General features: G+C 42.2%; 1 protein-coding gene across 2 annotated transcripts in view; it reads right to left on the reverse strand.

The window, feature by feature from the left end:
• prkcbb (protein kinase C, beta b) overlaps positions 1–18,242 on the reverse strand; it is a 109,493-nt gene that overhangs the window by 22,593 nt on the left and 68,658 nt on the right. For both annotated transcript variants that reach the window (XM_085453757.1, XM_085453756.1), the window contains exons 11-16: positions 17,117–17,208; positions 16,041–16,103; positions 14,926–15,064; positions 11,355–11,435; positions 10,776–10,883; positions 3,761–3,901 (exon numbers count right to left, since the gene is read on the reverse strand). In XM_085453757.1, the coding sequence (XP_085309883.1) occupies positions 3,761–3,901; positions 10,776–10,883; positions 11,355–11,435; positions 14,926–15,064; positions 16,041–16,103; positions 17,117–17,208 (624 nt within the window). The remainder of the gene's footprint in view (positions 1–3,760; positions 3,902–10,775; positions 10,884–11,354; positions 11,436–14,925; positions 15,065–16,040; positions 16,104–17,116; positions 17,209–18,242) is intronic.

An 18,242-nucleotide genomic window follows, 5' to 3' on the forward strand; every position in this document is an offset into this window, starting at 1 on the left:
TGCGTTCCCATCTAAGTACATAAAACTGGTTATTAACTTGAAAACTATATTTTTCCCGGCAGTATCCCTCACAGGGACGGTGGGCTGAGCTACTTCCTGCCCCCTCCCCCATCTCCATCACTGCACTGAGCTTTAATTAACACAACAAGGATTCAGTGTCCTCTAACAACATCACCCAGAGGAAAACTACAAACTCATTAAATCTCTGCAACTCCAAAAAAACCTAATGAAATTAAGCCAAAGTGTTTATAGTTTGGGGAAATAATGTGAAATGAGAAATACGCCAGGGTCAGTAGTATTTGCAGCTAATTACTCACATTTGTTTAACCTGTTTGGGGAGGCAGATGGGAAAAATCAGCCGAGAAGGGAAATAAAATGAGTGCCACAAAGTTTAGAAGTTTATGGAAAGTCAAAGAGCCACAACCCGAGGGACACCATGGAGGTAACGGGGTTCATTTTGGGAATTGTCCGTTTAGAAGAAAAAAAAAACTGGACAAAAGTATTAGTTACTATATTATTTAGAAGTTGTAATAGTTTAAACTGTATACTACTGTAAGATTTTTGTAGTGCACTCCAGGTTTCATTTGAGACTTCCCACAGAGCATGCAAATAAATATATACGAAAAAACCGTGAACATAGAGGACAAATAAAATGTGTAGATGAAAGGACAGATGGCTTGATGGATGGAGTAGTGGGAAGATGGATGGATGGATAATATCTTTGTGAGGATGATGGAGAAAAAGACAGACACTGGGTTGCTGAAAAGACAGATGAGTGGAAACACGGCACAGCGATACAGTAACTACCAAACAAAATGGTATTTGGAACATTTTTTAGATGTCAGGTGGATGAAGGAGGCAGCCAGTCAGTCTGTCTGTTGGATGATCGGTCAGTCATTCATTAATTCATCAGCTCCTGTTTGTCAGCTAATTCATTAAAGCATCAGTAGCACATAAAGCCACAAACTGACAAAAATCAACAAAATATTAACAAATTAATTCCTGATCAAACCAATAAGGCCTATTGGAATCAAATATCCTCCAGAAACAACAACCCACACCAAAACAGCATCAAAGAAACAAACTTACTATAAATGTTTGTCTGTCTCCTACAAATTATTTTTCCATGCTATTATTTCCTCATTAAAACGGCTCCTTTTCACATTTTTTTAATGCAAAATAAGCATAAGAATTTTGTTTATTATGAATAAAGTAAACAATGTGTTGCATAAGGAAAATGTAAAAGATAATCATAATGCTAATGATTAGTATTATGAGTTATATTGTAAATAAAACATACAGTACTGTACGGAAGTTTTGAGTAACCCCTCATTTCTTTACATTTAAACTCAGAGGAATTGTTTTTTCTCTTGTCTTTTTTTTAAGTGGTCCTGAGCAAGAGTTCTCCGGGTTTTCTGAAGTTTTAAACATTTTTTTTGGCTGCTTTTTCCCTAATTTTCAGTTGAGTTCTTGTTTCTAACCATTTTCTGAGAATTTCTTTTTTTGATAGACCACTGAATACTGGCCTATGAATCATTCAAGCATAAAAACTACTCAACTCAAGAATCAGTCTTTTGTCTACTCAGACAAAGAAACAGTTTTAATTTGTATTTTAGGCACTTTCCTGTTAGTAGCCTGTTAGAAAAACACATCATTCAGCATCAATGACCAAGATAAAGCAGTTTGAAGGGCATCAAACGGTATTTTTGCACCAGCAAGGTCAATTCCAAAAAGCTATCGGTCAAAAACTTGGCATTTCTGGGTGGAAATAGTCTTGGTGGAAGAGTGGGTGACAAGAAGCGATTCTTAAGGAAGGGAAACAGGGAGAAAAGGCTGTGATATGTTAAATTACACAAGAACTGGACTGAAAGTTAGTGGCAACAGATCTTATGGAGTGATGAATCCAAATTTGAGATTTTTGGTTCAAAAAGTGAGCGTCTGCATCTGTAAAACATGGAGGAGGCTCTGGTTTGGTGCCTAATTTCAGCCAGTGAGGTTGGGGATCTTGTCAAAATTGAATTATGAACATAAAAAACTACCATCTGGAAAGCGTGTGATTGGAAATGATTTCATTCTTTTGCTTAACAGTGATCCCAAAAACACTTCAGAGGCAGCCAAAGCAAACCTGCAGAGCAAAATAAACAGTGGAACACTATCAGTCATGGATTGGCCTCCCCAGAGCCCAGACCTCGACATGATCGAAGCAGTGTGGGATCATCTTGGCAGAGAATAGAAGAAAAGGCAGCAAACATCCAAAGAAGAGCTTTGAATGTCCTTCAAGAAGTCTGGAGAACTATTCCTAAAGACTACTGACAAGAAAGCTGCCTAAGAGAGTTAAAACTCTGTTTTTGTTTATAGATTGTATTTCCATATATGGGGGGTAGCTCAAGACTTTTACACAGTACTGTACAAAAGATTAAAGATTAAACTCTTATGAGTTAAAGATAAAATAATTCAAGTTTCAGGGAATTTGTTTTGTTTTTCTTTTTGCCGCACATCTTCGTGGTGATAAGGCTTTTAGTGAGAAATAAAAGGAGAGCCTCCTTAAAATAACACAGAGACAAAACCCATCACAGGTTACTGAAAGAAATCTGGCAACATAGCACCATAAAAGATCAAAGAACTGCCTTCAGATGCTAAACCGAGCTAAACTTTGATGTGGCGTAAACGCAATGGTTCCAAACCTATTTATTATTGCCACTCAAAGGCAGTAAGAGAGAAAACAGCAGGGGTGAGAAAGATACAAGATGTTGGAGAGACGAGATCAAACAGAACAAAGAGAGAGATGAAGAGAAAGGGAGAAAAAGTAGCGATGAGAAGAGCTCAGACAATAGACGGTGTGACTCTGCAGAAACACGTCTAAGTCTTAAAAAAAAAAAAAAGCCAGATCCTAATGGAGACCTCTACCACACGAGAACGTACACATGTCCTGAATAAAGAGACACACTGCAGTATTACTGGTCCAACACACACGCATGCACACACACCGCAGGCTGCAGGAAAAGCTCAACTCTGAAAAACTCTTTAGCAGCACTGTAGCCTCAGGCTGCGTGGCTGGGGTTTGTGTGAGTATTAGATGACATCATTCTGACTCGGCTCATGATCAAACTTGTTTTGTCGTAAGTTAAAAAAAAAAGAAGTCGTCTAACAACGAACAACACAAACACATTTGCTCTGTACGGACTTATTATCCCCTGGAGGTTTAGTCTAAACTCAGGCTAACCTCAGAGAAACCAAACGCTCTTTTATTTCAACGGCACCAAACTGTAGCTGCCAATTTTCTGCATGTGCATCCAAAAGTGCAGTCAATGTCCAGTATATTTTCATCTAGCCCACGTTCATCACTGAGCCTCTTTTAGTGTTTTCGCCATCAACATCCCCGGCATTGTTATCATCACCGACGCTGCCCTCATCGCCACACATCCTTCAGCATCACTGTCAACATCATGAGCACCATTTCGAGACTTACCTGTGTGCATTGTCCCAAATTAAAGGAAAGGAAAGAGACAGAAACATCACATTGATAGTGAAAAGATGAGTAAGCCAAGAGAAAGGTAGTTGTTGAAAGAAAATAGGAAGGAGAAGGAAATTAGAATAAAAGAAGAGAAGAGAGAGTTTTTATTATGAGTTTAACCTCTAATGAATTAAACTCCACGTCTCTACTCCGGTCGAAGAGTATTTTGCGCACTTATTATTGTGCGACTTGTGACTTGCACATGCTTATCTGCGGTCATGTCGGGTTTGGCGGGGACGGACTTACAGCTCTCGGTTTGAAGGGTGGTTGCACCTCCTTGTTCTCCAGTTTCTCCCAGTCCATGTAGCGGAAGAAGCTGTGCTCTCTGATGTCTCTCTCCCCCTCTGGACCACAGCCCAGGCGTTTCGCTGGATGCTTTGTCATCAGCTGTGCAGACATGGAGAAGAGAAACGATTACTGTGTGTCCACCTTGCTTTTTTTTTGTTTGTTTTTTTTAAGTGAATGCTTATTCATCTTTCTACCTTTCTGGTAGTCTTGACACTGCAAAAAAAGCTAGTAGCCACATTAGCATCTCTGTGAGGCTGCATTTTCATGCATCTGTGCTGTGAAGTAAACCTTACATTTACAATACTAACATATTGATGTTTAGCAAATATGATGTTTACCACGCTCACCGTCATAGTTTCAGAGAACAGTGCATTGTAATTGCTAACTGGCACTAGATTTAAGCTATAACTGAGAAAATAAAGTCAAGGCCAAGAGACAAGTTGGCGTCTCCCTGGCAACTTTTGATAACTAATGAAAAATCTGTGGTTCCTGATTGGTTGGTTTAAGTTGCCGGCTGCAGCGTAGGTGAAATCAGTCTAAAAGAGGGTTTTTCACCAAAAACCTCCTTCCCACATAGCAAAATTGGTATGGCCCGGATCTGGCCCACACAATGTGGTTACACATGGTCCACATACCACAAAGAATGACGGCCCTTTGGTGGCCCAGATCAAGTTTGCCAGTGGTAATCCGCACATGGGCCAGCACAAGGCCAGTTGCAGACACACCAGTGGTCTTGTGGTGGTCCAGAACAGTTTCATGTCTGGCCGGAACATAATAGTGCAAAAGACAAAACTCTTTAGACTGATTCTTATACAGCGCTTTTCTACTCCCCACATTACTCAAAGTGCTCTACATGCCACATTCACACACTACCTCTAAACTGAGTGCTTCCTAACTACATTCATACTCTTGACAGGCAAACTGGAGGTGCCAGGGATCGAACCACTAACCTTCCGATCAGTAGGTGACCTGCTCTACCGCCTGAGCTACAGCCACCCAGTGGTAAACATGAGTAAACCCTCACTAGGTTTTGGATAAAGTGTACACTCACAAACCTGTCAAACCTGCATTTGAAACATTGGCCACCGTAGCAGTATAGTATTGCAACATGGCATGTGGGTCTTCTAACTAAAATAGGAAAATAGGAACATAAATAGTGCCATCATTGCCAGATCTGGCCCACATCTGGTTGACATACACCCTGCCATGACACCAGTCACTCAGAAGTGCCAGCTTGATGCCGGATCCAGGGAAGACCTGTTTTCTATGGGCCTGGGCCACATACACCAAACCACAATCGGGCCAGATATGGCATGCCATAGCATAAACATTGACATCATTGCCAGACCTGACACACATCTGGTTGACATACACCCTGCCATGACATAGGGTCAGTCAGAAGTGCCAACTTGATGCCGGATCCGGGGAAGACCTGTTTTCTATGAGCCTTGGCCACATACACCAAACTACAACCAGGCCAGATGTGGCATGGCATCACATAAACAGTGCCATCTACGCCAGGCCTGGCCCATATCTGGATGACATACCACTTACCATGCCCGAAGTCAGCCAGCAGTGCTGGCTTGACATCAGATCCGGGTCAGACGTGTCTGCTATGTGGGTTGTGATTGCTTTGGTCCATGGCAGATCACTGATGTCAAACTACTCGCCATGTGCTAATGAAACTGCGCCTTACTGCTGCAACCACCGTGTTTTGAAAGGGTTTACTTTGTTCACGGTGTGTGTCACACTTTTCACTTTTTCACTACTGCTTGGCGAGTAGCTGGTGAGTGTTTGCAGAAAAGTTACCGTCTTTCATACAAACTACTGGTGACCAAAGTAATCACAAAGATGATGACCAGTCTGCTAATATGGCATCAGTGCATGCAGGAAGGATTCTGACTTAGAGGTGTTCAGTCATAATCCTGCAGCTAGGACTCCAGGCTTCAAAAACCAATTGGTGATGCTTTTTGACTTTTATATAGGTGTTGTGGATCATTAGTCTAAATGCAATTAGAATACAAGAACTCATAATGTCTGCAAAAAACTTCACTGCAATCCACTGAAGAGCTGTTGAGATATTTTAGTGTGGATCAAAATGATATAGTGATCCGACAGCTAACATTACAAGCCCTGGAGCAATGCTTCTGGTGTTGCCAAAACATTAAACGAGCTGTTTAATCATTTCGTCTTTGCCAAAGGAAAAATGTTGTTTTAAGTGTTAACCGTTTCCAAGTTACAAATGATCTGCAGGAAACTACACTTCAGGAAACTCATGATTTTACAACTTTTTATTTTCATGTGTACACACAGTTACATAAAGGAAGTAGGAGCCATATTACTAACCTGCAAGAGGAGTCTAAATCTGATCTGTGCTCAACAGTGTGCTGCTCCAGTGCCCCAAATTTCCCCTTTGGAATCATTAAAGTTTCATCTCATTTATTCCTGATTCCTGCCCTGGGTTTAAACCACAATTCTTCCACTTTCATTGCTGTTTATGAAAAAGCTCATTATAGTTATTAGAGTTTCTTAATCCTTAATTTTAACCATCCTTCCATTTTACTGTCATCTTGCATGCCTCTCCCTGGGGAGCAAATACAAGCCACCAAGTAACAGCCTGCAGACAAATGAATAACTGTTGTCTTTCTTTCCTCTTTTGCCACAGTAGTCATCCGCAGGCATAATTAAAGACCGTTTATAATGTCTGTCCACACAAAACCTCCATGGGGGAGTGATGCTACAGTGAGTGTGTGTGTGGGTGGGGCGTGCCTCCCTTAGGAGCAGCAGTCATAACTCATTACATTGCAGCAAGAATAACATTTTCCAGGGGTCAGTCAATCTTGCACTGCTTGCACATGCGCATGAATCTGCATGAAACACATTGGCAGCTCATAATGCATGGGCGCGCACACAAATCCACTTTCTCTACCTAAAGTAACAGGCATAGCGATATATATATATACAGGTGTACCTGACCACTAATGCTGGGAGTTGTCTGATTTGTATGAAAGTGAGTTGATTCAGATGCTGTGGCCATTGGTTTAGGGTCACCGGGCACTGGAGTCTAACCCTGCTGTCATAGGCTGAATGAACAGATACAGACTGGACAGCTGGACAGTGTCAAAGACCTGAAGAATCACATTTGTCAGTTATTTGTACATCAGTGTGTTATAATCTGACTCTTGTCATGTAGCAACAGTTTTAAGGCACATTTAAAAAACACAGCTGTCCTACAGTAGATTAAAATCCCTTTAGTGACTTCATTTTAAAAGTGAAACCCCAAACTTGTCACCTATTGAACAGTAGGTACAGGTACAGCAGCTAGTTTTCTGTAAAGAAAAACTGCAGTGAATATGAACGAACCCTTTTTCACTCATCAGGAGAAAGACAGAGCATCGTATTCAGTCGACCACATAGCAGCCAAACTAAAATTGGGCCACTGACTGCGGATAATAATGGCATATGTGAAAATGACAGGATTTCCCTCATCTCTATACTAATGGGCAATTACCATCTGGCAAACACTAGTTTGACATGCTGTCAATGTATAATGTAATTTCCCTTGGATTTGATTAAATACCTGAAACTCTCATAGATCAACAGGAATAAAGTTATCTGCCTATACTAACCATGTACATCTGCAGTCTTCATTTTGAAGGGTATGCTTCCAGTTTTAACCCAATAAGTCACCAATATTTTAAGTTTCCACAAATATCTCGGAGTACAGCTGGCTGCATTTGTATGTATACATTTGTATGCATCCAATTAGTAAAACATACATAGAGCGGGCTCTGTGTATGTGTGTTGGTAGGCTAACTTCTTTAATGAATACACGCAAGCCACTTTGCAACCCACCTCCACCCCAGCTCCTTTTCATGCTGTATTTGACTTGGTATCATTTCTGTTCTCACTAATGCCTCCATTTTTTCTGCATGGAGGACCTTGCTGCTGCTCTCCCTGCCTCTGGCTTTCCATGTAAGCACAGAAGGGACCCATCCCATGCAGATGGAAATCATTTACATGATTGCAATGTTGGAGATGGGCCATCTGAGACTGAGATCAACTGAAGATCCACAGCGCTGCGATATCAATGCATCTAGGCAGGATTCTGACTTAGAGGCGTTCGGTAATAACCCTTCAGAGGGTAGCTTCACACCAAACACATACACCAACCCGCGGTTCCTCTCATACAGAGCAGGATTGCTATTGCAGCAACACATCATCAGTAGTGTGACAGTCTGGCTCGAGGGCCATGACAAACAATTTATTAACTGAATGGGGTTAAAAACCATAATATTTCATGAGGTGTGCTAAAGAGTGTTATCTATGTGTCAGTATTTGGATGGGGGATTCAATGTTAAGGATGCATAATGTTGTATGGTGTAAAACCTAAAATAACCAGGCCAAACAAACAAATAACACAGTGCTGGATGGATGGAGAGAAGGGCCACGTGCTCCCAGGTTGCAGGTTCTTGGTGCCACCAAGGGTGACATCACTATGAACTCTTGGCTGCCACAGGCCAGTTATCACTGTGGTAACATTTCTGACGCCTCCTACTTAAAACCCCAAAACTCAGACGGATCATGCGGCCCTGCTTTTCATTTGCCCGTCTGCTCCATGGGAAGTTTCTGTCCTCTCTGATCTCAGGACCGCTGTTTGACAGGTGTACCGCCCCAGTCACACTCCCCCTGCCACTGTCCCAACACTGTGTGGGTTCTCTCCGGGTACTCCTGCTTCCTCCCACAATCCAAAGACATGCAGCTAGTGGGGTTACATTAAATGGTGATTCTAAATTGCCCACAGGTGTGAATCTGAGTGTGAATGGTTGTCTGTCTCTTTGTGTTATGGCAGCTGGGATAGGCTCCAGCGCCCCCCTGCAACCCTGAATTGGATAAGTGGAAGAAAATGGATGAATGAATAAACTTCATACTTGCGACTGTCCTCATGAGGCCCAGAGATTTCATTCACAAAGCTTCCTGTGGTTAGTGCAGAAAGAGAACAGTGGCAGAAAACACTTTTGTGCTTTTGTGTGCACCTGTGTTCACTTTTGTGAGGACACATCTGAGCAATTACTCTTTGCTGTAGAATCAAATGAAGTTGAACAAATCATGTACCTAACACTGCAGCGCTACAAAACACACTGGAACAGAGTATGTGTGTGTGTGTTTGTGTGCGGGTTGCCCATTGCTGGCTATAAAATATGGATGCTTGATTGGGTGGAAGCAGGGGAGTGGAAATGATCACTCCCTCTCCACACATGTCCTAACCCTCTCCACCTCCCCTCACACACACCCACACACACACACACACACACAATTTTTAAGCATTTGATCTAAATACACCAGCCTATTAAAACACTGCATGCTGGCAAGAATTAAACTATTTACTTCTTGTTTGAACTCAGATTACTGAGATGCTGTGAAATCGTGCCGCAACTTCAGCAGAGTTGGACTTTTAATACCTGAAAGTGCGCTAATCATCTGATAATGGATCGGAGGCGTGCAGTGTTGCTTTTATTTGGCTGGCATGGACTTAGTTATTTTCAATTATTTGAAGCCTAAGACATTCAGCTTTCTGTTTTGAAGGAGGTGAGGCAGAGAGACCTGTATCTCTGTTCACACAAACTGAAAACAGATGAGAGTCAGGCACACTGCAATCAGTATGCTTGCTTTTAATCAGACTACTTCTCATTCTTGTCAAGAAATGATCACCTTCTATTAAAAATGATTACTTGAACTGTGGTAATTTTCCCATTACAACAACAGGTTATTTAAGGTAGCGTCCAGCATGTAGACAGAACGCATCAAGCAAAGCACTGAAAAAATCCACTTTATGAACAGAATAATGGAATTATCTTGTAGCATTTAAAATGAAGCCTTCATGTTGTCTTCACATACACACCGAGACTCTCTCTCTCTCTCTCTCTCTCTCACACACACACACACACACACACACACACTGAGTTAACTCAGGCAGTCCTAGCAGGGTGCAGAGGGAGCTCTGGGGGTGGACGGAGGCGAGCTTTCATGCTCCACTGAGGATGCACTGTTGCAGCACTACAACCCGGTAATCATCACTAATACATAACACAGCCAGTGTGGGCGTTTGTAATGCAGCGAACGTACTTGTCAGTAATTTACCTATGAATGCCTTTGCCTTTAAATTTAGTAGGAGGATGTATGACTCAGGTCATGCTGGAACAAATGTGTGCGTGTGTGTCCTCATCCACGCTCGCGCTACACACTGATGTTAATGTGTAGGTGCTTTCTGTGGGTACTGCAGAACTTCAAAAGATAAAATAATATTTTATTGATATTTTTTTCTCTCTCCAGTTTTTTGGTATGTGACGAAGGGTGTGTGACACAAACTGTGTGTCCGCAAAACACAAATAATCCGAGTGCAGCAATCAGGCCTGGCCAGTCTATTCTGAAAAGGAGTTTCTACAGCCAACTGCACAGGCTCAAGCTATTAGAGCCATTTAATGTGTGTGTATGTGTGTGTGATAAAGAGATAGAGGGGATGTACAATGAAAAAAAAAGGCACAACAATAGCTTGACAATGGACACTGCAGAGCGCGAGGGGAAGGATGGACGAGGACAGCGCTACGACAGAGACGGCGGGCGAGATGGAAGTGGGGAAGATAGCGAGAGGGGAACAATGTTGTTTCGCTCCAAATAAATGTTCTACCACAATGGATTTAATTATGCAGATAATTTTGATGTCTCCTTCTTTTCCTCCTTTCACCCTCCTCCCTCTTCCCGCAGCCTTTCCTCAAGCGGATTTAATCCCTTCCTCGTTCTCTCCTCGGCATGTTTGTGTTCAAGAGGGAAGAGTGTCAGGAGGATACGGGAAGCGAGACAGAAAGCGGGAGAGTGAGTTTGCGAGGAGGGAGCGAGGTTGAGCTTGAGAGACGGGCAAGGACTCGCGGCTTAAAGCGTGCTTTGTGCGTGTGTGTGTTTTTCGTACACTCACCCCTTTACAGATAGCAACAGCCTCCTTGGACATTGACTTGGGATAGGAGACGTGGTGCTCCATGATTGACTGAAATAACTCATCTTCATCCTCTCCGTCAAATGGAGGCTTGAGAGGACAGGAGAGAAATGAGTGAGGAGAAGCAGAAGGCAGCACAGGACAAATAGAGGATACTTGATTCATTCATTAAAAGCAGCTTTTTTCTCCCAAGAATCTAAAAGCTGCAGGCCTCTAAATATTCAGAATTTCAAAATGTCACATCTTAACAATTATTAATGCCACGAGAGAAAATCTCATTATAGCATATAATTTAATAGCTAACCTTTCATTACACAGTGTCACATTTTAAAGGCTGAGATCAGGAGTGTTTGTTTTTATTCACACTCAGCCGTGAATATGAATACAAAACGCTGCTCTGAAAGGAGCGTGAATCACACATTCATGTAGATCCAAAGATGGTGTTATATTTTTTTTTCCTTAACCAAGATTAATAAATCCTTTGTGCAATTACCCACTCTCTCTCTCTCACACACACACACAGGAACACACACACACACACACACACACACACACACCAACCTGTCCAGCCAGCATCTCGTAGAGCAAGACGCCAAAGGCCCACCAGTCCACAGATTTCCCGTAAGGCTGGTAGGCTATAATCTGAGCATAGGAGACACATTGTTCAGAAATGCTGCAGTCATCGCTTCAGTCTATGATACAAAGGTAGTCAGCATTAAAGAAAATGATCCTATCTGTTAAACAATAGCTCCAGTCAAAAAAAAAAAAAAAAGTCAACAGTGATAAGTCGTTCTTTCCATCAAGCGTTATTGGCTATTAACTGGGAGACCACATATCACCCATACTGGCTCCCCCTACACCGGCTGCCAGTGAGTCAGGTTTAGAAATCATTTTAAGATTTTATTGTTTGTTTTGAATGCATCGCACTGGGTTGGGTTGACCTCTCTGATCTTTTGACTTTGCACACTCCCACTAGGTTACTGAGGTCTGCTGGTCAAATACTCAAAACTAAACTACTAAAACCCAGAGGAGATCAGGTTTGGCTTTTAGATGCTTTGAAATCTATTTTTAAAGTTCTGATCCCTTTGTATTTGTGCTGCTTTATTTATTTATGCTCTCTTTTTTTTAATTGTTTTTATGTATTTTACTCATTTTGTACAACAGCTGCTGTATTTTTAAAAGTGCTTAAAATTAGACTTCACTTTTTCTTGTTATTTGTAATACAAGCACAGTACGCGTCCCCACAGGGTTACTGCCGATACTTAACGAGCACTTAAGGGGCAGAGCAGCATTTTTTTTAAACCAGTACAGGCATTTTGTGGACTGTAGACAACACTGCAGATACTATTTTGTGAAAGACTTTTGTGCACCACATTTATTTTGTATGAGAAAAAAATCAATTAGAAAAACACCTGCTTCACGTGCAAGATGAGCTTTATGAGTTTTATGGATCAAAAGTAAGACGTGTGCACCACACCTGCAACTGACTCCAACAATGCTAGTGTTAGCGGCGCTAACGGCTGCAGACAGGAAGATACTGCCAGCACCGGAAACGTGCTCGTCATCTCCGAGCATGAAGTAAGGAGAGCCTTCAAGAGAGTGAACACCAGGAAAGCAGCAGGACCAGACGGCATCCCAGGTCGTATCCTAAGAGACTGCGCATACCAGCTAGCTCCTGTGTTCACTGAGATATTCAACATCTCTTTATCTCAGTCGGTGATCCCCACATGCTTCAAAGAGTCCATCATTGTTCCTGTCCCGAAGAAACCCCACCCTGCTTCTCTCAATGACTATCGCCCTGTAGCCCTCACCTCAGTAGTGATGAAGTGCTTTGAACGCCTGGTCAGAGACTTCATCATTTCTTCACTACCAGACACACTGGACCCACTACAGTTCGCTTACCGTCCAAATCGTTCCACAGACGATGCCATCTCTCATCTCCTCCACACATCACTCACTCACTTGGACACTAGAAGGGGGAATTATGTTAAAATGCTCTTCATAGACTACAGCTCTGCATTTAATTCCCTCCACACTCACCACCAAGCTGGAGCATCTGGGACTCAGCTCATCTATGTGTCAGTGGATCTCCAACTTCCTAACTGGCAGACCACAGGCAGTAAGGATGGGCGGACATGTCTCAGCCTCCACCACTCTCAGCACTGGAGCCCCCCAGGGGTGTGTTCTGAGCCCCCTGCTGTACTCTTTGTACACATATGACTGTGTGGCCACTACCAGCTCCACCACCATCATCAAGTTTGCTGACGACACCGTCGTGGTGGGCCTGATCTCTGATAACAACGAGACGGCCTACCTGAAGGAGATTAGGAATCTGGAGAACTGGTGCCAGAGGAACAACCTCCTTCTAAACGTCAGTAAGACAAAGGAGCTGATAGTGGACTTCAGCACTAAGCAGGAGAGGAACTACCAGACCCCCGTCATCAACGAGTGCCCAGTGGAGAGAGTGGACAGCTTCAAATACCTCGGAGTTCACATCACGCAGGACCTGTCATGGTCCTGTCACATCAACACCGTGGTGAAAAAGGCCCGTCAGCGTCTCTACCACCTCAGACGCTTGAGAGACTTCCAACTGCCCTCCAAGGTGCTCAGGAACTTTTACTCCTGCACCATAGAGAGCATCCTGACGGGAAACATCTTAACCTGGTTCGGGAACAGCACCATGCAGGACAGACGAGCTCTACAGAGGGTTGTGCGGTCAGCTGAGCGCACCATCCGCTCCGAGCTCCCTGACCTGCACTCAGTCTACAGCAGGCGGTGCTGGACCAAGGCCAGGAAGATCGTGAAGGACCTCAGCCATCCCAACAACAGACTGTTCTCTCTGCTGAGGTCAGGAAAGCGATTCCGCTCCCTGAAGACCAACACAGAGAGACTGAGGAGGAGCTTCTTCCCGCAGGCGATACGGTCTCTCAATCACACCACCACACAGTACTGACCCACACATATAGTTCTTACACACACACTGGACTTTCTGGACATTGTTTTCACTTCATTACTTAAATCACGCTGCTGTTATTGTGTATATGCTGCTGTTATTGTGTATATATTTATTTATATTTAGATTTCTTCATACATTCTTATATAGTTCTATATTGTGTATTTTGTTGTACAGTTATTTTATTTTCAACTTTAATTTATATATTTTATCTTATTCTTCCCAGTTAAATTTACCCTTCATTCTAATTTGTGTTGTACAGTTATTTCATTTTTAACCTTAATTTATATTTTATTCCTTCCTAGTTAAATTTACCCTTTTTAATTTTTCATATTTATTTCCTATCTTATTCATAGCCTTTTCCTTTTTTGTTTTCTTTAGGTCACGAGCAGTTGTCCAAGCATTTCACTACATATCGTACTGTGTATGACTGTGTACGTGACAAATAAAATTTGAATTTGAATTTGATTTGATTTTTGATTTGACTTACCAAGTTCACAGTGGTAGAACTATTTACTTTAGCAGAGTGCAGTAAATTTACTGAAAGGCTTTTTTATTGTGTGAATCCAGGAGGTAATAATGTTCCCAAATATAATACCTACACAGTCAGTTAATTTTGAGGGACGTTTAGACTACATGGGCTGACTGACATGAGAGCAAACTGATAGTGAGGCTGAAATGCAATTAAAGTATCATTATGTATTCCAGCTAATAGAACTACCAAACTACCACCGACACTTTAAGGGAGAGTTTATTTTCATGGAGAGATGCTCGTTGGCGTTTCTGCTGAGTGTTACATAAAAAGACGGCAAGACTTGAGGAAATCCCTGCTTCTGGCCAAGAAATAGTCTGGCACAAAAACCGGTGCAAAACTGAAATGTGTCATTTTCAGCTTTGGGTATTTTAACAAATTAGACAAATTTAATGTAGTATTTTAGTGAGCTTTAGAAAGTGCTCCTGTTACATTAGGACAGAAGTACTATTAATAAGTAAAGCATGGCTCCAGCTACATACATGCAAACACGAGAGTATTCTCTTCTAGTTGTCTGCAAGAAAGCAAAGTTTTTTCCAAAATAAAAGTTTTATTTAGCCTCTTTTTGAGCTGTGTAGCTACTGCAGGAGAACAGTGAGAGATCAATACAACAGATCCAACCACCATCACTCTCACACACACTTTACCTCAGGAGCAATGTAATCCGGTGTGCCACAGAAGGTCTTGGTTGTGATTCCATCATTCATATTCTCTTTACACATGCCAAAGTCTGCTATTTTAATGTGGCCCTCACAGTCCAGCATTACATTGTCCAGCTTCAGGTCTCTGTGAGAGGGTGAAGCAAAGTCAAAAAGGAACAACAGACTAATCAACATAACTTGGCATCGATACTCGAAACGGCAAATCTGTATTACAATTCAATTTAGAGGCTCAAAAGGTTTGTGAAATGTGATCCTCAGCTATTGAGACTGCATCAGTTCGACTGTACAACCCTTTCTGAACATTACAGATGGATCTACATTATGTACAACTTCCAGCTCATGTTGAAGTGAATGCCTGCGTTAGTCCAAACAATGTGTTAGATGTGAAGAAAGGTTAAATTTACATTGTTTCTCATTTCTTTTACATTTGTGAAGTACCTTATAATAAAACATATATAGTACTGAATAGCTCACATTCACCTTTGGCTTGTAGCAATACACCAGTAGTGATCAAACTGACATCACTCTAACAAATTAAGACTATTTTGAACTGCCAGTCATACAAAACTTCTCTAGTAGTCCAAGAAGAACACAACAGTGCTGGAAATGAGCACAACAGGTTCATTTTAATTATCCTAGCTGCTAATACTGTGCTGAAAGAAACTTTACTTTACTGACAAGTCACAAATTCACTCTGAAACTTCCTGATTTTATAAACTTCCATATTGTATAAGAGTATATTTGGCACATGGCAGTAATTCATTCAGTTCAGTTGAGTTTTATTTATATAGCGCCAAATCACATCAGCAGCCGCCTCGAGGCGCTTTATACTGTAAGATAAAGAGCCTAGAATAATGCAAAGAAATCCCGAACAATCAAACTACCTCCTATGAGCAAGCACTTGGCGACAGTGGGAAGGAAAAACTCCCTTTTAACAGGAAGAAATTGCCGACATATGCTGGAGAGGAGCAGACAGGGGGAAACTGGAAAAAAGACACACCGTGGATTTCATTTGCACTATTTCAGGTACGTACTACTGTGTGAGCTCAGCTATATTTAGTTAATGTTCTGCGTTTAGTAGGTTGTGTAATGAATGTTACCTGTAGATGATGCCCTTTTGATGTAGGAAAAACAGACCAATCGCTATCTCTGCAGCGTAGAATCTGCACACACACACACACACACACACACGCACGCACACACGCACACACACACACACACACACACACAAAAAACACAAACGGCAACAACAACGGCAATTAGACAGAGGCCGAGAAAAAGGACAGCAGGAAAACAGATCATTTGTGTGCGTGTATGCGCGTGTCAGAGTAAAGGTCACTCCTGTCTCTTCAAGGCCAGCAAGCAACTGATAAGATCAGCGGCAGAGGTCTGGACGGACAGACCGCACAGTCGGCCACGCTTGCGCGGGCGTGCATGCGCTCTCTGCGTTTAAAAAGCGCATTTTAAAGACAGCAAGAGTCATTTGGTTGTGAAAACTGTGCAGAGCCCGTTTGGAGCTAATTAGATGTTCTTTCTGTGCTCAGAATGATGAGCAGCAGCATTAAAGAATAAATACTGAAGCTCTCAATATACAAAAAGACTCTGCAACACTGAAGTTCAAAGCAATTTAATCATCCGTGGAGAAGGATTTCCTGTTTAATAAAAAAAAGAGAGCGAACAAGCTGATGGCCTTAGTTAAAAGAGTTCCTCGTGTACTTCGACTTACCCCCTCTGCAGTCTGAACCTTCAGCCATAGGGAAGAAACTTTAATTCTCTATGAATTACATGAAGGGCTAACTCCTCAACAGCTCTCGCTCGACACCGACAGCCCCACTTGTCAAATGTGTCAGCCTGCTGGTTGGGCTTGACACCAGCGATCTCGCCAGCCACCGTAATTATATTCTGCAGTTCTGGAGGTACTGCGCCATGCACTGAAAACTCTCAGGAGCTGCTGGATTACTTTCATTTCTTTGAAGCTCTTCAGAGCAGCAAGCTGCATTGGGGGCAAACAACATATTTCACCTCCGGGCTCTGCTGGGATTGCTCATCCATCACCAGTCAAGCTGATGATGGCTTATTCACCACGATTTAAACAGGTATTACTAAAGTGTGAAACACCTGCTTTCACGGGGCTCTGATTTTCTGTGTGTGTGTGTGTGTGTGTGTGTGTACTCACACAGCGTGAGGTTCTTTGAACTTGCCGACCTGCTGTATCTGATACATGAGATCTCCGCCGTTTATGTACTCCATGACAAAATACAAACGGTCCTGTGGAGGGGGCGTAGAAGGGCAAGCAGAGAAAGACAGGTCACAAAGTGCACGTTAATAAAAATGGATGAGAGGTCAAAGGAGCGTAAAATACTGTGGAGGTGGAAGGGACTGCTGTGAGTTTGATGCGCGAATTGAGAGAAGATCAGAGGAGAGATGCAGAAAATATGACAGAGGAAGTGAGGAGGACGGGGAGAAAAGTGGTGATTGGGTTGTCGGTGGATCCAATAAGTCTTCAACTGAGGGAACACGGTGACATCAATTTAGGGACCTGTAGTCCTCCATTATCTACAGAAATTGCCAATAAGTTTCAGTAAGTGAGAAAATGTGGAGGGATTTGGTGTGTGTGTCTGTGTGTTCTGGAGTTTATTGCGAAGTTTTTTAGTGTTAGAGTCTGTACTCCCTGATAAGTCTTATGAGCAGTTGCTTGTTCTGTGTGCGAGCCTATAGTATCTGTGTGTGTGTGAGTGTGTGTGGTTTAACTGTACTTGCGTATGCACTGCATAGGCGCCATATTACTGTATGGATGTGTGCATGCATGATTGTAATTGCATTGTAACTGCCTGCATGTAATAACTGAATTTGATGTACAAAATGTGTGTGTGTGTAGGTGTGTGTGTCAGTATCAGATCGGTTTTATTTACTTTTGTCATTCAAATGCATTTACAACACATCACTAATCAGTGAGAATGCAGAGATGAGTGTTAATGAAGCAGGAGAGCTATATTTACCCCTCTGCTGACTCATCATTAGGACTAATGCACATTATAAAGTTTGTGCATTCCAGCTGTAAACTTGGGACAACAGGTAAGCAGTCACTCCAGATGTTTTTTTTAGGTTGTAGTTCTTGTGTTTGGTAGCATGTGTAACCAGATATATTAAAAAACAAAAAACTCCACATTTTTCCACTGAAAGGTTAATATAATCCATGTAGACTGAATAACAAAACGAATAAATAAAAGATACACAATATAAAGTTAAAGTACAAATTACATTTTGAGAAACCGGGTCTAAAATTCCTTCCAAATACAAAG

Source organism: Copadichromis virginalis, linkage group LG4, assembly GCF_057382275.1.
Source record: "Copadichromis virginalis isolate Kocher_CV1m ecotype Utaka linkage group LG4, C_Virginalis_male_GT1.1, whole genome shotgun sequence".
NCBI classification, from domain to species: domain Eukaryota; kingdom Metazoa; phylum Chordata; class Actinopteri; order Cichliformes; family Cichlidae; genus Copadichromis; species Copadichromis virginalis.